The sequence below is a fragment of the Mus pahari genome, chromosome 1 (genome assembly GCF_900095145.1).
Source record: "Mus pahari chromosome 1, PAHARI_EIJ_v1.1, whole genome shotgun sequence".
Taxonomy (NCBI): domain Eukaryota; kingdom Metazoa; phylum Chordata; class Mammalia; order Rodentia; family Muridae; genus Mus; species Mus pahari.
The window spans coordinates 48421245-48440462 of record NC_034590.1 but is presented as its reverse complement, the minus strand read 5'-3'; the positions used below and the strand labels follow the sequence as shown (position 1 = coordinate 48440462).

The following is a 19218-nucleotide window of genomic DNA, read 5'->3' as shown; positions in this document are numbered from 1 at the left end:
GAGAGAGAGAGAGAGAGAGAGAGAGAGAGAGAGAGAGAGAGAGAGAGAGAGCTATCTTCATATGAGATGCCACATAGCACCCATTGTATTTGAAGCCTGACACTGAATTCTTTAGACTTGAATTAGAAAAGGCATTTCTTTGATAGATTTCTTCTTGTTCTCGTTTACAGGCAACTAATCCTTACTGCATTGGATCAAACAGACGGGCACAATCAATTCAGGGAAAGCAAGCAATGCCAGTTCTGCTCAATCTTCCCTCAATGAGCAGCTGAGGATGGAGTGGGGAGAAAGGTAAAGGAGATTCATTTGTTTCCCCACCCAAGATTGCTCAGCGAAGGAAAAAAATGAGAAGACAACTGGAAATATAAGTTGAGGTGGGTGAATACACTTGCTATCAGAGGGGGAGTCTGAAAACTGAGATAAAGTCAAACATGCAAATCGTGTGGTTTGCTGAAAGGCATGGAAGGAAGAAGGTTCAGATGGAAGGAGTGATGCCCAAACAAAGGGTGAAAGGGTGGCAGTGTCTCCTGGGCAGGGGGCTGGCACTGGATTAACTTAAGTCTATGTTGTCTGGGTTCTATATTACTCTATGCTGAGCAAGTTAATTACTGTATTTAGGTAATTAAGTCCCAGAGAAATGGAGGTTTTCCAAAGTTGTTTTCATGTATACTACTAGATCTTTTTAGGCTTGACTGGCCATTTGGTGAGCTGCCACATGAAGTGCATTTTAACTGTGACATGCAGAAAACTAATGAAAATTAGCTGGAAATAAAAATCTTCTACATATTAATACCTTTGCCTTTGCTGTTGGAGGTAAAGTGTATGGTTATACGCTTCCTCATTTATCAGTAGACGATGAATCATTCATAGGTCCCATTGCTCAAAGTGCAGTCTATGATTTAGCCTCTTTGGGACTGAAATGACTTCTGGTCCTCTAGCCTTTTACATGGCATCATTTTTCCACGTTTTGTCCCCAAATTTATTCTGCTCAAGGAATAAAGTATTTGTCTACAGGAAAGTGCATCAAAAGCTCATTTGTATAATAGCTACCTACCCCTTGACTCATTACTGATGCCCAGGTCTCAGATATCCAGCCATTCTCTGCCATGTAAAGTAATTTCTCCTGACCAATAATAAATCATCTAGCCCAGAATGACACTGTTTGAAAAACAGACACTTGCACCAAGCATCAAGATATCTATAGTGTGACATGTCACTATTTTTATATTGAGCAATAGCTCAAAACTGTTATATGCATAAGAATATAGCACAAGGAAAGGAGCCTGTACTTGTGAAAGACTATGATGGCACTAAGCTTCAGCTTCCTTAACTTTAGCAATAAGTATTAATTATATATTTATAAATATGTAAAAACTTTTTATTTATATGTGTTTACAAGGAGTAACCTCCTCATATTTTCTGTACCTGTGGAGTTCAAAATCTGGCTTTCCTCACAGGACAGTTGAACCTACCTTCATTTGGTAGCTCATTCTTCTTTTCTGTCTATCAAGTACCTATCAACCCACTTCACCAGGACACTTGTACTAACTATGCCAGAGGCATCCTTGATTCCCTGGTAAGCATCTTACCGCTGGAGGTAGTGTTCCAGAACATCCGCGTTCAGCAGAGTTGAAGCTCGAGCCAAGAGCTTATGGCTACAGCTTGCAGATTTGAGTTCCAAGATGAGCAGTCCCAAGCAGTACATGGCTCCCATTTCTTCCAGTTCTCCAGTACCAAACTGTAGACCCTGCCAGTTAAACAAAGCAATCAACAGTGACTACTGAGTGGGAATCAAGTAGTGATATTTTCAGGTTAGGAGGAAAGACTCTAGATGTCTATCTATCACAGATATTGAAGATTTATAGTGCTTGTCAGTCACTTTCCAAAGTTGCCTTTTCTCAACTTGTGCTGCATGAACATTCTGCATTTCTGCATTTCCTGACAGGATAGCAAGCTCAAGGGGAAGATAAAGAGCATGAGAGGCACAGGACCAGTCACACTACCACATCCCTTTGCAAAGAAATCTACAAGAATCTTCTACCTGTATTTTGAAAAGGAGTTTATTGTGGAAACAAATATATCATTGTCATCATTGTCATCATCATCATTGTCATCATCATCATCATCATCATTATCATCTCCATCACTACCATCATCATCACAATCATCCTCTTGTTAGGAGATATACAATTTGTCATTAATTTAAACTATGGCAAAGAAGAGGGGGGTCTGTCAGATATAAATATCAAAATTGCAATATAAACTAAATACTTCCTTCAAACTATCTCTGTCCAAAGGTAATACACAAAAAGCAAAGCTAAGCCTAGTACTCTATGTTATAGTTCATGAAGTGGAGATGAGCGTACTGACCAGGTGTAATAGAAAACATTTGCAAGCTATCACTTGGGAAGATGAGGCAGGAGGATTATATATTGCATACTAGCCTGGACTACATAGTGAAACTTGAGATAGAGTAAGAGAAGGAGGTAAAGAGAGAAGCAGTTTACAGCAATTGACATGACCTTTTCAGGCACCTACTCAATGCTAGTAAGTGTCCAGAGCATCTCATAGACTCCCACACACTACCAAAGTCCTAGGAGGTAATTATTTTCTCTAATCCACAGAGAAGAAGATTCAGACATTTAAAACCAAGGAACTTATTCAAGTTCTCACTGCTAATAAGTAACTGAGACCAGCAATGGACTTTGCCTTCCCCATTGCCCGTGAAATCCGAAATGCAAATACAGATAGTGACACAACAAGGTAACGTGTGAGCTTTTCAGAATTGGACTTAAATCACAGTTCCTCTATTTTCTGATAGTGTAAAGTGGGGCGCTGAAACTTTATGACTCTTGAATTTCTCATCTGTAAAATGGGATTGTCTCTCCTCTAGACACCTAAACCATTATAAATTCCATCACTTTTACACTTGATGAGGAAATGTTCCAAAATCCTGCAATATAAAGAGAGGTTAACCCAGATTCTCTTCCTCTTTTGTTGAAAATAGGTTTAATGAGATGGAGTTCAGAGCAGCCCTACTACCCACATATAAAACATAAATAAAAATAATCAGTAATTGAGATTTTTAATAAAATTATATTTTGACCATATCATGTTTTACTAGGATAAAATAATTATACAATGTAAGTGGTTTCATTCAATGTATTGTAATGTAGTACATTACAATCACAACAAATAATTATAAAATAATAATTTATTATATATTTCAATACAACTAAAGGAAAATTTTTGAAACTCACCAGCACAAGAAAAGTGATACATGTTTGATGTGATGGATATGATAATTACTCTGCTTAATCGTTAGACCCGTGTACAGACTGCTTAATCATTAGACATTATATTCATCCAGCACAGTTCCCCAAAATAGGTACAATTATTGTGTCAATTAAAATTAAAATGTGCGGGTTTTCAATCCAAATACCAGTGCTGTTATTCTAGAAGACCAAGCTAGGGCAGAACTGATTCGTTAGCACTGCTTTCAAACATGCCAAGAGAAACAAAAAACAAAAAGCAAAACTTGATCTTGGGAAGCACCAAGCCTCCTGGGAGGCTCCCCAGGTAGAAGCACCCCAGTGTCTAGAAAGTCTCAGGCTGATTTGAGCTGCTTGAAAATTGGATTTTCTGCTTGTTTTGACACCTGTTTCCTAAAGAAAGGAGACATTACATCAGAGCTGAAGGAAGCAAGTTCCTCTGTAAACAGCCGCTATACAAGGAGAAGACAGATGTTGAACAAATTGCTTTTATTTCCTCCTCAAGTCCACAGGGGGAAAGAAGACCACTTTTTTAAAGAAAGAAAAAAAACCCAGAGCCCCTTCCCATGCACAGAAGTTCTAATATCTGATTTTTTTGCCTGACCTTATGTAGACGCTTTTCTTCTTTGGAGAATATCTTCTCTGGATCAGAGAAAAGGAAGTAAAGGTCACATCCAACCAGTGACCTTCCTCATATCTGTGACTTAGGAAGGTCTGCTAAATGGAAAAAGCAAAACTCCAGCCTTCTGGTCCTCTGTGCGGCCCTTACACATGGAAATCCCAGCCTCTGGCTAGGCATATAACTGAACAAGCACTGTAGGAAGCATATCTACTACCATGCTCAGTATTGATGGGCTGGGGGGGGGGTCACTCCTTCACACCGGTCTGCTTCTATATGAAGTGATAGCATTTATAATATGAAAATAGCTCCTATCTCGGGTGTAGAGCCACTTATTCTGGGTAGCACTTGGTGTCATAAAAGCACTAGTTCAGAAAACTCCTCAAAGAACTCATATCATTTTATTGACTGGGAGACTTGGGAGAGTCTGCAGCTTCTTTCTGTTCTGTCTCATTGATTTTTTTCTTTCTTATTTTATTTTCATTTTCACTCTCATACAGTATTAACAATATTTGTTTATATGAATGATCTCTTTTTCACATCCACGACCTGGTGTGGAAATACATTTTCAAGGGGAAGGATGGAGCAATCTCTCTCTCTTAACATTAGTTCTCAGGCACTGGATTCACATTCATCAATGCTACACTGTCCCTGACTAGTAAATGGACAAACAATGCCTCTCCCTGAGTGGAGATGAAGAGGCCTTTTCTGAGTGTTCGCTAGGCACACAAGCACGCACTGAACTCATCACGTGGACTTTGACTTCTCCAGGTGGGAAATTCATGAGTGCCTTCAAATTCAGTTCTCCCATTGTCACACTCATGGGTATGATGTATAAAACCTCACCTAACCAAGGGTGGTCTCATAGTAATGACTATATAAATAAAGCTATAGTTGAATAGTTTAAAAGTGAAAGACAATAAAACAGAAACCAACTTCCCTCCCTAACAGTTGATGAGCTGCCCAATAGAAAAAGTCAACCTACTTGGGCCTTCAGTACATAAGATTTTGCTTTGTATAGTTTATAAATGTAGTGAGTGTAAGAAGACTTTTGGTATTATTTCAACATCTAAAATAAGAAATCAATCATCTTTCTTCTGCTTCTCTTACATTAGAAAATGACTGCTATAGCGCCATCCAGCATCCAAATGAGGAAAAAAATAGGGGAAGATGTCACCAGAATGAATTTGCTTACGTTACACTCACCAGAACAGTGTCCTAAAGCCACCCCATGTTTGTTTGTTTGTTTTTTAACTGTCTTTAATAGAACCTTTCACCCTCTTCAACCTCATAAAAGACGAGAATAAGAGACAAGAGCATCAAGTTGGGTAAGACAACCATGTACTCTACTTTGATATTTTGGTACAATATTGCTAAAATATACAAGTAGCTGTTCATGATAGCAGTAAGTAAAACTTATTGCAGCAACCATTAAATGTTGTCTATTGATAATTCTTGCCCCCAAACAATACCTGTTATAAATGAGTAAGTCCAAAAATGTAGTTTAAAAAAAACCTGCATAAATTTAAGTAACATAAAGGCTAAAATAAAACAGTAAAATAATTATTAAGATAAACACATAGGAGAAAAATGTCAATTTTGCTATTTTAACTAGATCTACCATTTAATACCAGTAAACTAGTGGGTGGAGATATAGATAGATAGATAGATAGATAGATAGATAGATAGATAGATAGATAGATAGATATAGATATAAATATAGATATAGATATATAGATATAGATATTTAAGTTTGTAATATTTCTGACCTCCCTTTATACCCAAAGCTCCTAGATACCAAAATGTCTGTTGGAATGTAAATTGATTCATACCTTTAGGGAAATTACTCAATAACATTTGACATGATAATGTCACTTCAGGGAACTATTTCTAATGAACTGATTGAAAATAAAAGTGAAGCTATATGCATAAAATGTAAATTACACCAATGTTATATATAATAATCAAAATTTGAGGGAAATAAAACCTAAATGTCTAATAAAGAAGGCATGACTAAGGGAACTTTAATGGAAGAAATCTGATAAGGTAGAATGGAGCAGTTAAATTGATAATTATAACAACCATTTAGCAATATGGAAAATGCTCATGATTTAATGATAAAATAAAGGTGGAGACAAATTATACAATGATACAATTTATCCTGAAGAGTTACCAGTGATCAGAGGTGGTTACACAGGTTCCTGGGCTGCAACACAAACAGGCTTTATTGCTATAATCTATCAATAAAATGTAAATATTTAGAAGAAAGGGAGCTTTACAATGATATCTTGAAAATGTTTGCCTCCTAAAATTCCAAGAGAACTTTACTTCAAAGAAAGATTATTAACAATACTAAAGTCTGTCAATAAATGGAAGGTATATTTCTTCAGACTTTTGGAAAATCTGTTAATGCTAGCTTTGGGGATCTGGTTGGTTGATATTGTTGTTCTCACGAGGTTGCAAACCCCTTCAGCTCCTACAGTTCTTCCCTATCTTCCCCACTGGAGTACAATATTTGACTGTGTACATCCGTATCTGTTTTGGTCCAGCTTTGGCAGAGCCTCTCAGGGGACAGCTATACCAGGCTACTATCAGTAAGCACTTATTGGCATTAGCAATAGTGTCTGGGTTTGGTGTCAGCAGGTGGGATGGATCCCTTGGTAGGGCAGTTTCTGTTCCACTTTTTGTCCCTGCATATTTTTTTTTTTGAAAGGAGGAATTCTGGATTAATACTTATTGAGGTGGGTGGGTGGCCCCATTCCTCAACTGGGGGCTGTGCGTATTTACTGGATATGCTCTCTGAAGGTTCTATCTCCCCTTTGTTGGATATTGAGTCCTGGGAACCTCTTGGGTCCCTGGCATCTAGGATTTTCTAGTGGTTACCCCCACCTCAGTTCTCCCTCCTTCACTGCTATACACATACTTTTAAATTCCTGACTCTCTGTACTTCTCCCCCAACTCCTCCTATATATGAACTGGCCCCAATTTTCCCCTATGCCTCCTCTCTCCCTCCCAGATCCCTTTAACTCTCTACTTCCCAGAAATTACTCTCTTCTCCCTACTTAGTAGGACTGTAGCATGCACACTTTGGTGCGATATAGATCACATTTTTTTAGTAAAGTACTTTATGTACTGTACTGTGAATTTTGAATTAAACCATCTTTATTTATTTATTTATTTATTTATTTATTTATTTATTTATTTTTTATGTATTATTTTCTTTATTTACATTTCAAATGCTATCTCGAAAGTTCCCTATACCCTCCCCTCCCCCTGCTAGCCTACCCACCCACTCCCACTACTTGGCCCTGGCCTTCCCCTGTGCTGGGTCATATAAAGTTTACAAGACCAAAGGGCCTCTCTTCCCAATGATGGCCAAATAGGCCATCTTCTGCTACATATGCAGCTAGAGACACGAGCTCAGGGGGTACTGGTTAGTTCATATTGTTGTTGCACCTACAGGGTTGCAGCCCCCTTCAGCTCCTTGGGCACTTTCACTAGTTCCTCCATTGGGGGGCCCTGTGTTCCATCCAATAGCTGACTGTGAGCATCCACTTCTGTGTTTGCCAGGCACTGCCTCACAAGAGGCTGCTATATCAGGGTCCCTTCAGCAGAATCTTGCTGGCATGTGCATTAGTATCTGGGTTTGGTGGCTGATGATGGGATGGATTCCCAGATGGGGTAGTCTCTGAATAGTCCATCCTTTCATATTAGCTCTAAATTTTGTCTCTGTACCTATATCCTTTCATGGGTATTTTGTTCCTTATTCTAAGGAGGAATGAAGTATCCACCTAGTGGTCATCCTTCTTGGTTTTCTTGTGTTTTGCATAATGTATCTTGGGTATTCTAAGTTTCTGGGCTAATATCCACTTATCAGTGAGTGCACATCTAGTGACTTTTTTTGTGATTGGGTTACCTCACTAAGGATGATATCCTCCATATACATACATTTCCCCAAGTATTTCATAAATTCATTGTTTTTAATAGCTGAGTAGTACTACATTGTGTAAATGTACCACAGTTTCTGTATCCATTCCTCTATTGAGGGATATCTGGGTTCTTTCCAGATTCTGGCTATTATAAATAAGGCTGCTGTGAACATAGTGGAGAAAAAGAGTTCTGTTGTGTGAGTACAAATGAAAGCTTGGGTTCTCAACACCATGCCCATTAAATATCCTTATCATATTCCTTCACAAATTAAAATTTTACTTTTAATTGATGAATGTGTTCAGTGTGTGTTTCTCACTTCATGTAATAATAACTATTCTCCAGTCAGTCTTCAAACTATGAATGGTCTTCAACTTTTGCCACAAATTTCAAAACAGAAATTGTTGTTGGCCTTTGAAGAGTTTTAGAAAAGTCTCATTTTATAAAAGATGGCTACCACTGAACACCCCTAGAAATATATACATAGGAAAAACAGCATGTTAACAAGAAATAATGTGACTAAATTTAAAAATTAATTTCCAGACACAAAATGAATGTTTTCTATCAAAATAGATTGACTATCAATATTGGAAAAGCATCTGAGAAATGTATTGTTTATATTCTCAGAAAGAAGAAAGAGTATACTGCATTAATTAATGAAATCCTATACTTAGAATTAGAATATATAGAAGATATGTAATGTGACCTAGAACACTGTTTGTTTTTAGGAGTAGTATAGTGGTATCGTGGGGAATGCCACTAAAAGAGATTTTAATACAACAAAAGATTAAAAGGCAAAGAAGAAAGAAGAAACTCAGGACAGGTACATGCATCCCTGATGGAAGTCGCAATATGTGAACCTTAGGAAGGCACTGTGCAAGACAGCATGGCTTAGACCTGGAGAGCTTCACCCACAGTATTACCATGTCTATTTGTGCGATTGAGGGAAGCCATCTGACATTTCAGTGCCTCAATTTCCTTGTAGGCACAGTGAAAATGAAGTGGCTTAAAGCTCATGGAGCCTCTGAGACAATATTCTCTCTGTGTCTCTCTGTCTCTGTCTCTGGAGAGGAGTTGCATGGGGATGTATGTGTGGGTATGGAACTTAGCCTATGCATTGTTAGGAAGTAACAAAAGCCTTCATTGTTATCAACAATAATAGCAAGTGCTATATAAAACCGACAACTCTAACATTGTCTTTATTAAAGCTATGACCTAATTTATAGCCTTTTCTCATCACTATTAAATAATATTACTTGGAAAGTTCCAGAAAATCCAATAAGAAATATGAGCTTTATATATTACAAAGGAAGGAATCCCATTATCATTGTTTGAAGACTGATCATATACTAATATAAGCCAAAAGAATCAACAAGAACACAGAATGCATTAGATACACATAAAGAACCAAGTAAGGAGACAAGGTTACAAATTAAATACATGAAAATCAATTTTCTTTCCCGAAACAGCAAAATAAATTATTAAGTGTAATAAAAAGTCTAGTCACAATAGCAATCTAGCTAAGAAATATCTGAAAATGGACTTAGTAATAACCATCCAAGAGTTATGTGATACATTCTTGCACTTTACCAAGAGCTAACAAGGAATATTTAAACAAATGAACAAATACAGCGAACTCTGAGAAAGCCAGGCAGAATTACATATCATCAGTTCTCCTCATCTTGCTCTACAAAAGCACAGGAAATCAAAATGCCAATAGATGGTTTTCAGAGTTGATAAAATAATTTTACTTCAAAAGAACATGTGGCAAAATCCTCCTCCCACAGTTCCTTTGAGAAACAGTCTAAAAAATAATGAGTTTTCATTCAGATAGGAAAATCCTGTTATATGCTTTAAAATAAACATGTTTTATTTGTTGTTTGCATCTCCAAACAACATGATTGTTTGTTTGCATACAAATTAAATGGTGCCAACAGCTGTATATTAACAAAATTACTGGTATCATTTAACCTACAGGTCAGATAATGATGAGAATTTTTAGCAATAAAACATTTTAATTAAAGTAAGTACACTCACTTGAAAAGTTTTTGTGACTCAGTTATTGCAATTATTGCCTTACTGCAATGGTTTTGAGCCAAAATCATGATATCCAGGGGGGATGCTTGTCATTAAATTTGATGGGATTGATGCAAAACATGGCAGGAAGAGCAAGGGATAAACACACACAGCAAGAAGTGGCTTGTACAGTGCAAAGGATCATCATGGTCTGGGGAAGCTGTGTGCTAACACAAAAGCACAAGAAATTAATTGGTTATGACATTTGAGTGAAAATCTTAACCCTAGTATGAAAATGATCCCACTGTGATTATAAAGTTGAGATTGAAATTTGAAGGCTTTAAAAACTAAAGACTAACGTTTTATCACAACACATATCTTGTAAAGAGCTGAAATCCAGGAACCATGTGATCCCATCACCAATGGAAATACACATTCCTGTGTCCACAAAGGACCAGCTAGGTACATATCCTCCAAAGTCTTCAGAATTCTAACTCCACAAATAATTTGAAGGAAAAAAATTGACTTCCTCAGTCACAACACTATATCATGGTGATACCACATGCCTGTGGTATCACCTGTTTAAAGTACATTCCATGAAATGAATATACTCATGGTCACATAGCTAATAATATGCCAGTGTGCATTTAAGAGTTTCTCTAATGTTCATCTTATGTTTACTTCTAGATTTTTAGCTCATTAAAACATTATTTTAAATTTCTATACATTTACATTATGTATATAATGTATATAGTATATATTACATATATTAAATTTATACATATATTCATATATTTCCTATGCATATGAAAGAGTTGCACTAACCACTAACTCTTCCATTCATTTCCCCCTAGCTATTCCTAACATTGGCGTATGATCAGCCTACCATAGATCATGTCTCCAAAGAGCAGTGACTTCCTTCCTCAGGAACCACCAGTTGCCATCAGCTCCTCAGCTAAGATGGAGCCTTGGGTGCTTCTCTCACCGATGTTGGAGTTTTAACTAGCTTGACCTTGAGCAGATCTTGAGCAGATCTTGTTCAAATTAATTATGTATATTTAATGTATACACAGATGTTATGAGATTATGTGTATAGCAGTCATGTCATATCCAGAAGACAGGATTTCCCAAAATCTTAAAGTGACCTCTATGCTGAGATATCCAGTCCAGCACTGAATAGCTGCACACAGTGAGTTGTATTATCTCAAATATTTTTCTCTAAGAATTTTCTCTATTGTTTTCTAATAAGCCACATTCAATGACATTCAAAGTTTTTCAACAATACACATAGTTCAAAGAACAGTAACATATGTGAATTGGTATTTTATATAATAGGAAATTTCAAATTTATGGATGAAATTAAATCTAAAATTATTTTGCAAATGTGGAGATTCAATTGTTTTAATTTAAACATTTAACAGGTACAAAAAATAGATGGATCAAGTGTACTAGGTAATGTGTAAGGTTTTATTGAAGTATATTCATTTTACATAGCACAGAGCCTTATAAAGAGATTTTTTTATGCAGGTGTATGAAGTTTTTTAGCCATAGATTCTCCTATACATCCTTTCTACTACTCTTAATCATTCTCATTAGTGCCCTTCACTCTTCAGGACAGTTTCACTAAGACTTATGTCATTTATGTCTTTTTAAAGACATTCATAAAATCCAAGATAAACAAATGAAAGGAAACACAATTTTGTTTTGATGATACTGTCTATATTGATTAACCCCTAGTGAATCCGTTTTCTAAAAAACTACATCATTTTGCTTTTTATGTATAAAAAAATTCCAATTACACACACACACGCACACACACACACACACACACACACACACACACACACACACATACATGCATACATACACTCACAAAGTTTGCCAGGTTTATCTGTGACATATTGAATTGGATTCTTTTCATTGAATACCTATAAATGCACACCTGGGTCATGTGATATGACTATTTCCAGTTTGGGGGAAAAAAAAAATCTTCCTACTTCCTTCCAGAGTAGCTTGACTAAATTACATTTTCACCAGTAGTGGATAGAAGTTCCATTTTGCCTCCATCCTCACTAACATCTGTTATTTTCCAAACAACTGTCATTTTGACTGGTAGGAGATAGAATCTCTGGGTCATTTCAGTGGGTGTTTGTCTGACATATCCAGTTTTGTAAGCCTCCATTTTCTTTGTGTGGTCTTCCCTATAACATTTAGAATTCCATTCTAGGTTTTTACTATTTTCCATGTGATGTAAGAATCTTGCAATTTAGATCTAACAATAGCCATGAGGTATCTATTTCCTTGGAATTCTTCCTAGTAACATTCTCATAACCTTTATGAAATGCAAGTGTAGGATGAGAGTGAGGGTGACCTTTGAGAAGTTTGCTAGATTTATTTTTATTATTTTAATCACATAAATCTAAGTTTCTGGGTATGTATATGTACCTGTAAGCTCAGAAGCCCACAGGGGCTAGAGATGTTGGATTTTTCTAGTGATGAATTTATAAGTAGTTTTGAACTGCCCAATATGAATATCAGACACTTGATTTGGATTGTCTGCAAGTGTAGTAGTGCTCCTAACTGCTGAGCCACCTCTCCAGACCCATTATGGTTTTAAAAACACTTCAGAGAAGGCTGTGAACTAGAACTCAGTTTGTGCATCCGCCACCTTGACATGCGCCCAGCAGAGAAGTTAGAACTGAGCCAATCCAGCTATGCAGAGCTGAGATCTCTAATAGGTAGCAAGGAAGAAAGAGAGAGGCTGGTGGACAGGCTCCATGGCCTCCTCTCATATCGACTCCATCAAATGGACTTTAATGCTTTCATGCTGGGGACCAAATCAATCAGAAAACGTGTTGGTGTCTCTGCCAGACTCTATCTGATGGGTTCTTCTTTACAAAGTGCCCCCCGCCCAGTGCCCATCCTTTCAGCCCAAGTTTCCTCTTCCATTACTGACAACTGTTTCCCTAGTAACTAAAAGAAAAAAATAATAAAACCAACCATAGATTCACTGGACCAGCAGGGCACAAAGTGTGAGCTGGATTTCAAATATGTCCTTATTTCTGTGTTGGACTTACTGGGTCTTTTATTGCTGATATTGTCCCTATACCATGAATGACCACATAACAGACAGCAAAGCTATCTGTGGGTGCCTTTCATGTCTTTAAGAACCACAAGCCTGTGGTAAATTGTGAAGCAAATACTGTGTCTTTAAATAGCCTAGAATTTAAGCAAGCTTATTTCTCTGATCCACAGATATATAAACTGGCAGTTCTGTATGCAAAGTTATATAGATAAGGACCAACACAAGGATGACATAAATCCTTGTTTTAAGACAGCACAATATATAAATAAGTCAAGATTCATATAATTGTTTCTCAAAAAACTTTTGAAAGATCTGGAAGTCTTCCTTTATTACAGGCTATGCATTCCCAAAGCTCTTGTTCTTTTTGAATACTTCTACCAACATGTTTCCCAGTATGACACAAGAACATGCATATCCCAGCTAGGCATAGAGGCAGCAAGCTTTCCTACTTCATTATTGTCACACACAACCCAGGCATTCATCTTCTACAATTTGGCCAGTTCTATTTTACATGATGACAAAAGAGTTGTCTCTAGCTATGAGCCTGTATGGAGTCTGTTGGATCTCGGTTGGAATTTTCTTTCTCCCCCAGCAGACTAGAAAGGGAAGGCAGAGATGTTGCATTCCCCATATACTCCATATGTTATAGCCATTATTTAGAGAAACATGCCTGAAAAGGACAGTGATCAACTAGAGCCTTACTGTCCATGGCAAAGGAGCAGGTTCTCCCTCTGAATGTTTACCTCTCTTGTATGCAGAGAATAACGTGAACATGGAACTGCAACTATCACTTGCCCATGTGTATGTTGTCTATGAAGAAAGGGATCCACTATAGATTCCTTTGCCAGTCGCGCTGACTGGCTGGCAGGTTTTATGGGTAAGAAGGCCATTAAAATCAAGTCTAATAAGCTTCAGAATATGATCTGCATATTAATGCTTGCCTATGAAATGTTCATGAATTTGTGTCTTTGATGAGATAAGAAGCCTGAGCCAAATGGGAAGCTAAGATGGTAACTAAGCACATGGTTTAAGTTATGCTTACTTTAAAAATTAAGGAAGCATCATGGTTGAATTAATTTATATTGTCTACTGGCTTCTTATAGAATAATGGTATAACATGGGTCAATACCTCAGAAGAAATGGGTCAATAGACAGTTTGAAGAATACTGCACATGAGTATATAGTCCCCAAGAAGGTCCCCATGTTGCATAGCATAGTATTTGTTGGTATTCAGCTCTTAGGATTTCAGAATCATAACTCTCATACTCCCCTATCCAAACAACTATATTCACGTTCATAATGCCTTCATATTCAATACCGTCAGTTTTTAAATAGGGAAATATTTCCCACTACTAAAGTGCTTCTGTGTCAGTGAGATATAAAGAACATATGTCCTGCACTAAGGTTTAGAATATATTCTCTGTCTTGGTATGAATTAATTCAAGGATTTGTATGTATATGCAAGTATGTGTATTTGTGTGTGTGCACATGCACATGCATAAATCAGAAGTCAATATTGTGTGCCATTTTCTACCACTCTGCATTTGATTTTTTTGAGACAAAGACTTTTCACTGATCCTAGATCTTAACAATTAGGCAATGTTGGCTACCTGACCTATAAGCTTTGATGTGCTCTCTCTCTCTCTCTCTCTCTCTCTCTCTCTCTCTCTCTCTCTCTCTTTTATTATTATTATTATTATTATTATTATTATTATTATTATTATTTTCTTTACATTTCAAATGTTATCCCCTTTCCTGGTTTCCCCTCCAAAACCCCCTACCCACTCCCCCTTTTCCCTGCTCACCAACTCACCCACTCGCGCTTTCTGGCCCTGGCATTCCCCTACACTGGAGCCTTCATATGACCAAGGGTCTCTCCTCCCATTGATGACCAACTAGGCCATCCTCTGCTACATATGCAGATGAAGCCATGAGTCCCACCATGTGTATTCTTTGGTTGGTGGTTTAGTCCCTGGGTGCTCTGGGGGTACTAGCTAGTTCATATTGTTGTTCCTCCTATGGAGCTGCAAACTCCTTCAGCAGCTTGGGTACTTTCTCTAACACCTTCATTGGGGACTCCGTGCTCAGTCCAATGGATGGCTGTGAGTATCCACTTCTGTATTTGTCAGGAACAAGCAGAGCCTCTCAGGAGACAGCAATATCAGGCTCCTGTCAGCAATCACTTGTTGGTATCCACAATAGTGTCTGGGTTTGGTGTCTATATGGGATGTATATGGGAGTTGCTGGATGGCCATTCCTTCAGTCTCTGTTCCACATTTTGTCTCTGTAACTCCTTCTCTGGGTATTTTGTTCCCCTTTTAAGGATTGAAGTATCCACAGTTTGGTCTTCCTTCTTTTTGTGTTTCATGTGTTTTGTGAATTATATCTTGGGTGTTCCTAGCTTCTGAGCTAATATCCACCTATCAGTGAGTGCATATCATATGTGTTCTTTTGTGATTGGGTTACCTCACTCAGGATGATATACTCCAACATCCTTAGTCATCAGGGAAATGCAAATCAAAACAACCCTGAGATTCCACCTCACACCAGTCAGAATGACTAAGATCAAACACTAAGGGGATAGCAGATGCAGGGAGGGGAGTGTGTGGAGAAAGAGGAACGCTTTCTCCATTGCTGGTGGGATTAAAAGCTGGTACAACCATTCTGGAAATCACTTTGGTGATTCCTCAGAAAACTGGGCATAGTACTACCTGAGGACACAGCAATACCACTTCTGAGCATATACCCAGAAGATGCTCCAACATGTAATAAGTACACATGCTCCACTATGTTCATAGCAGTCTTATTTATAATAGCCAGAAGCTGGAAAGAACCCAGATGTCTCTCAACAGAGGAATGTATACAGAAAATGTGGTACATTTATACAGTGGAGTACTACACAGCTATTAAAAACAACGAATTATTGAAATTCTTAGGCAAATCGATGGATCTCTGCAGCTCTCTTTATTCCTGCTCCCTCCCTACTGATGAGGCTCTCTTGTTTGTTTCTTTTTTATTGTGGATTCCAGGACCCAAGTTCAGGTCTTCATGCTTTCAACTCAAGCACTTCAGCAGCAGCAGCAGCAGCATTTCCTGAGCCCATGGTCCCTGGGATTTCACAACAGGTTTTCACGGATAACAAATGTGTGTTTATGCATTTCTGTATATCAATGAATGTTTCTGCTTCTGCTTGGTTTGGGTGTCTTCTTCTAAGTGTATTTCCTTTTCTCCAAATTATTTTCTGGCCAATATGGTATAGATAAAACAAAGCAATAAAGTATCTCTGATATTCAAATTAAATTAGAGGTTTTATCATTATATCTAATTAAATTATTGAGTAGGGCAAGATAGAATAACATTCCTAAGGTATATATTCAGTATAGAAAATATAAGCTTATTGTAATAAAATGAAAAATTTGAAGTACAGAAAAATTATTTCAAAACAAAGATCCGTTTGACTACTCAGATGTATTTGCTGAAAAATTGAACAGTTAACATAGCAAGCCAAGTATAGTAATCAAAGAAGGAAGGAACTCTTGTAAAACTCTATATCCTGGTAAAACTTTAGCATCCTCTCCAAGAAGCATAGATCACAGGGTACTTGGGCATTGTTTGTTAGCTCTCCCAAGAGGATTTATTTGGGTTTCAGTAATAAAAAAAATGTTGTGGACACTTGATTATTCTCAATACCATGTAAATGTCCATGCAGGCTTCTTTTATTCATTATCTCTGGTTACATGAAGAATTAGACAGTGTTGTGATGATTGATTGACAACTTAACTGGTCCAAATTATCATGACTGGCAGATAGTTATGAACGTGTATGTGCATCTCATGCATCTAACGCACATCAGTGTATTTCACTGTGTCTTAGGATTTAAGCTGATGGAAGACATGTTTCCATTTTGCAGGGATGACACTCCCAAAGATGGCTTTCACTTCATACAGCTAGTGTAGGACTTGGTTCACAGTGTGATTTTAGTCCTGGATGGTCAGTTAAAAGATCACCAAAAAGGATAAAAAAGAATCTGTCATTTCCCAAGAATCATACAGGTAGAGCTTCATTAAAATGGAGAAACACTAGCATTTTTCAGGAAACCAAACCTCTGTGACTCAAGCTGATATCTTAAGTCGCAGACAACAGTGTGCACGTGCCTACAGACATCTTCTGGTTAGACACATGCTTATCTTTTCAAAGAGTTGTAAAAGTAGTACAACTAAGCTTGTATAGAAGCAGCAGCTTGGGTACCTTTTCTTATACTTCCTCAGTCCCTTGTAATGATGCTGCCTGTCCCATGCCTATAGGCACTCAGACTGTGAGCATTGCTTATCACCTTTACTCTCCCTCACTAATACATATATTGTTTTCCTTCTGTTTTGTTGTTGTTGTTGTTGTTGTTGTTGTTTTGATTTGGTTTTTGGGTTTTGTGGGGGGTTTTGTTTGTTTTTTGCTGGAGGAAATACATTAAAGAGGGATGGAATGAAAGACATAGGAAATAAGTAAAAAGAAAATCTCACAAGCATTGAGGTCTGTAGATTGTTATATGGCCAGATTCCCTGTTAAGATCCAAATAATGATATCTGAACAAAAGCAATAGGACCACTTTGTATTCAGTTCAGTCAATAAGGCTTGACCAAATGTAGAGAAAAATTATCACTGACAGCTTAAAAGCAATAAAATGGCTGTGTAATCTTTTCAAAAAGATTTAAGTCAATAAGTAAATTAAGAAGTAATGATTAATTTAAGTATTTGAGCTGAAATATCAATAAGAAAAATTTATTGACCACATTTGAATATTAATAGAGTTAACATTAAAGATGATTATTTTTAAAACTTTCTAAGTTGTTGCTGTTTTCAGACAGTGAAACTGAGACTAGCACATTTACATAAATATTTGCAAAAATATGGGTAAAAGGCACATTCGAAGAATGCAAAGCATTCTGATTATCTGAAGGAGAAATTTATTAGCGTGTTTGTCTTCATAAATTTATTCAATTAATTTATTTAATTCATTTTTCACTCTAAGCAAAGCACTAATGGAATATATATTGCACACAGTTTTGCATCAAATATGCCTCTGGAACCAGATGCAAGAAGGGAACCCTAGTCCAAAAATGCCAGTGGTAGATCTTTTCAAATGAAAATGAAGGTTCTGTTTTTCTTTTATCCTATGCGTGCCTGAAGAACTGACATTTTCTGCAGGAAACATTCTTCCCTGTGAATGTAAGTCTACGTTTCTTTGGTTTGGCTTACCAGATAAAGGAAACACATTAAATTCATATCAATCCAAGAGTCACAGAGCAGCGACGTCAAACACTGTGCCTGTGGCTTGGTGATTCCCTGGGGTTTGTGTCTATGTAGACAGGCTTCAGAATCCATGAGCAGACAAGTAATAATAGTAATGAAAACAGTAACAGACCTGAGCACTGTCAGGCTGTAATTGCTCTGGCAGCCAAGCAAACAGTCCTACTGTCTGCCCACACAGCTTTGATACCCAAGCACTCAGGAGGGAACAGCTGGAAACCCCAGCAAGCAGAATCCTTGTTAGCCGACTTTGTTCATTTCAAACAGGGAGGAATGTTTTATTTTTTAATGAAGCCCTTTCCAATCAGCCCTGTCTTCTTTCCGCCTGCCTCCAGCCTCATTCAGATATCATCTTTTACATAAGGCCGAGTATTCAGGATAGATCCTGTTGTTGGCAAAAGAAACGGATGCACTGCCAATCAAAGGCTCTCAAAGTTCAACACAGAGCAGCAGATAGCTGTGGGGTTTCTGGGGAAAGGGCAATTGATACTGCAATCAAGAAGGAAAAGCCTGAATTGGGACTAGAAGATGAACCTACACCAGGAGCTTCTGAATGTCTAGGCCCTATCACCCAAACTTTTGTCATCACAACCTGTGGATATTTGAATGAGGATAGCCCTCTATGTTCATGTATTTGAGTTGAGTATTTGGCCCCCAGTAGGTGGAACTGTTTGGGAAAAAAAAATTCGGGTTGACATTGATGGAGAAGGTATGTTACTGGGTATGGGCTTTGAGGTTCCAAGACTAATGTCAATGACAGTGCATAATTCTGCCTCCTACTTGTGAATCATGTTGTAAGTTCTCAGCTCTTCTTGCTACTGAGCCATTGGTCCACCATCATGGTAACCCATGTAAGTTAGGTGTAAGTCCAACTAAATACTTTATCTTGTGAGTTGTCTTGGTCTTCATGATTTATTTCAGAATCAGGAAAGTAACTAATACATGACTTGGAGCAAGGTCTTAAGATAATATTAACTTTTTCATTGCCAATAATG

The 19218-nt window shown here is 37.5% G+C and overlaps 1 protein-coding gene across 1 annotated transcript in view; it reads right to left on the bottom strand.

Annotated features, from left to right (window-relative positions):
• Agbl1 (ATP/GTP binding protein like 1) overlaps positions 1 to 19218 on the bottom strand; it is a 780867-nt gene that overhangs the window by 246762 nt on the left and 514887 nt on the right. The window contains exon 21 of the mRNA XM_021192763.1: positions 1590 to 1747. Coding sequence (XP_021048422.1) covers positions 1590 to 1747 — 158 coding nt within the window. The remainder of the gene's footprint in view (positions 1 to 1589; positions 1748 to 19218) is intronic.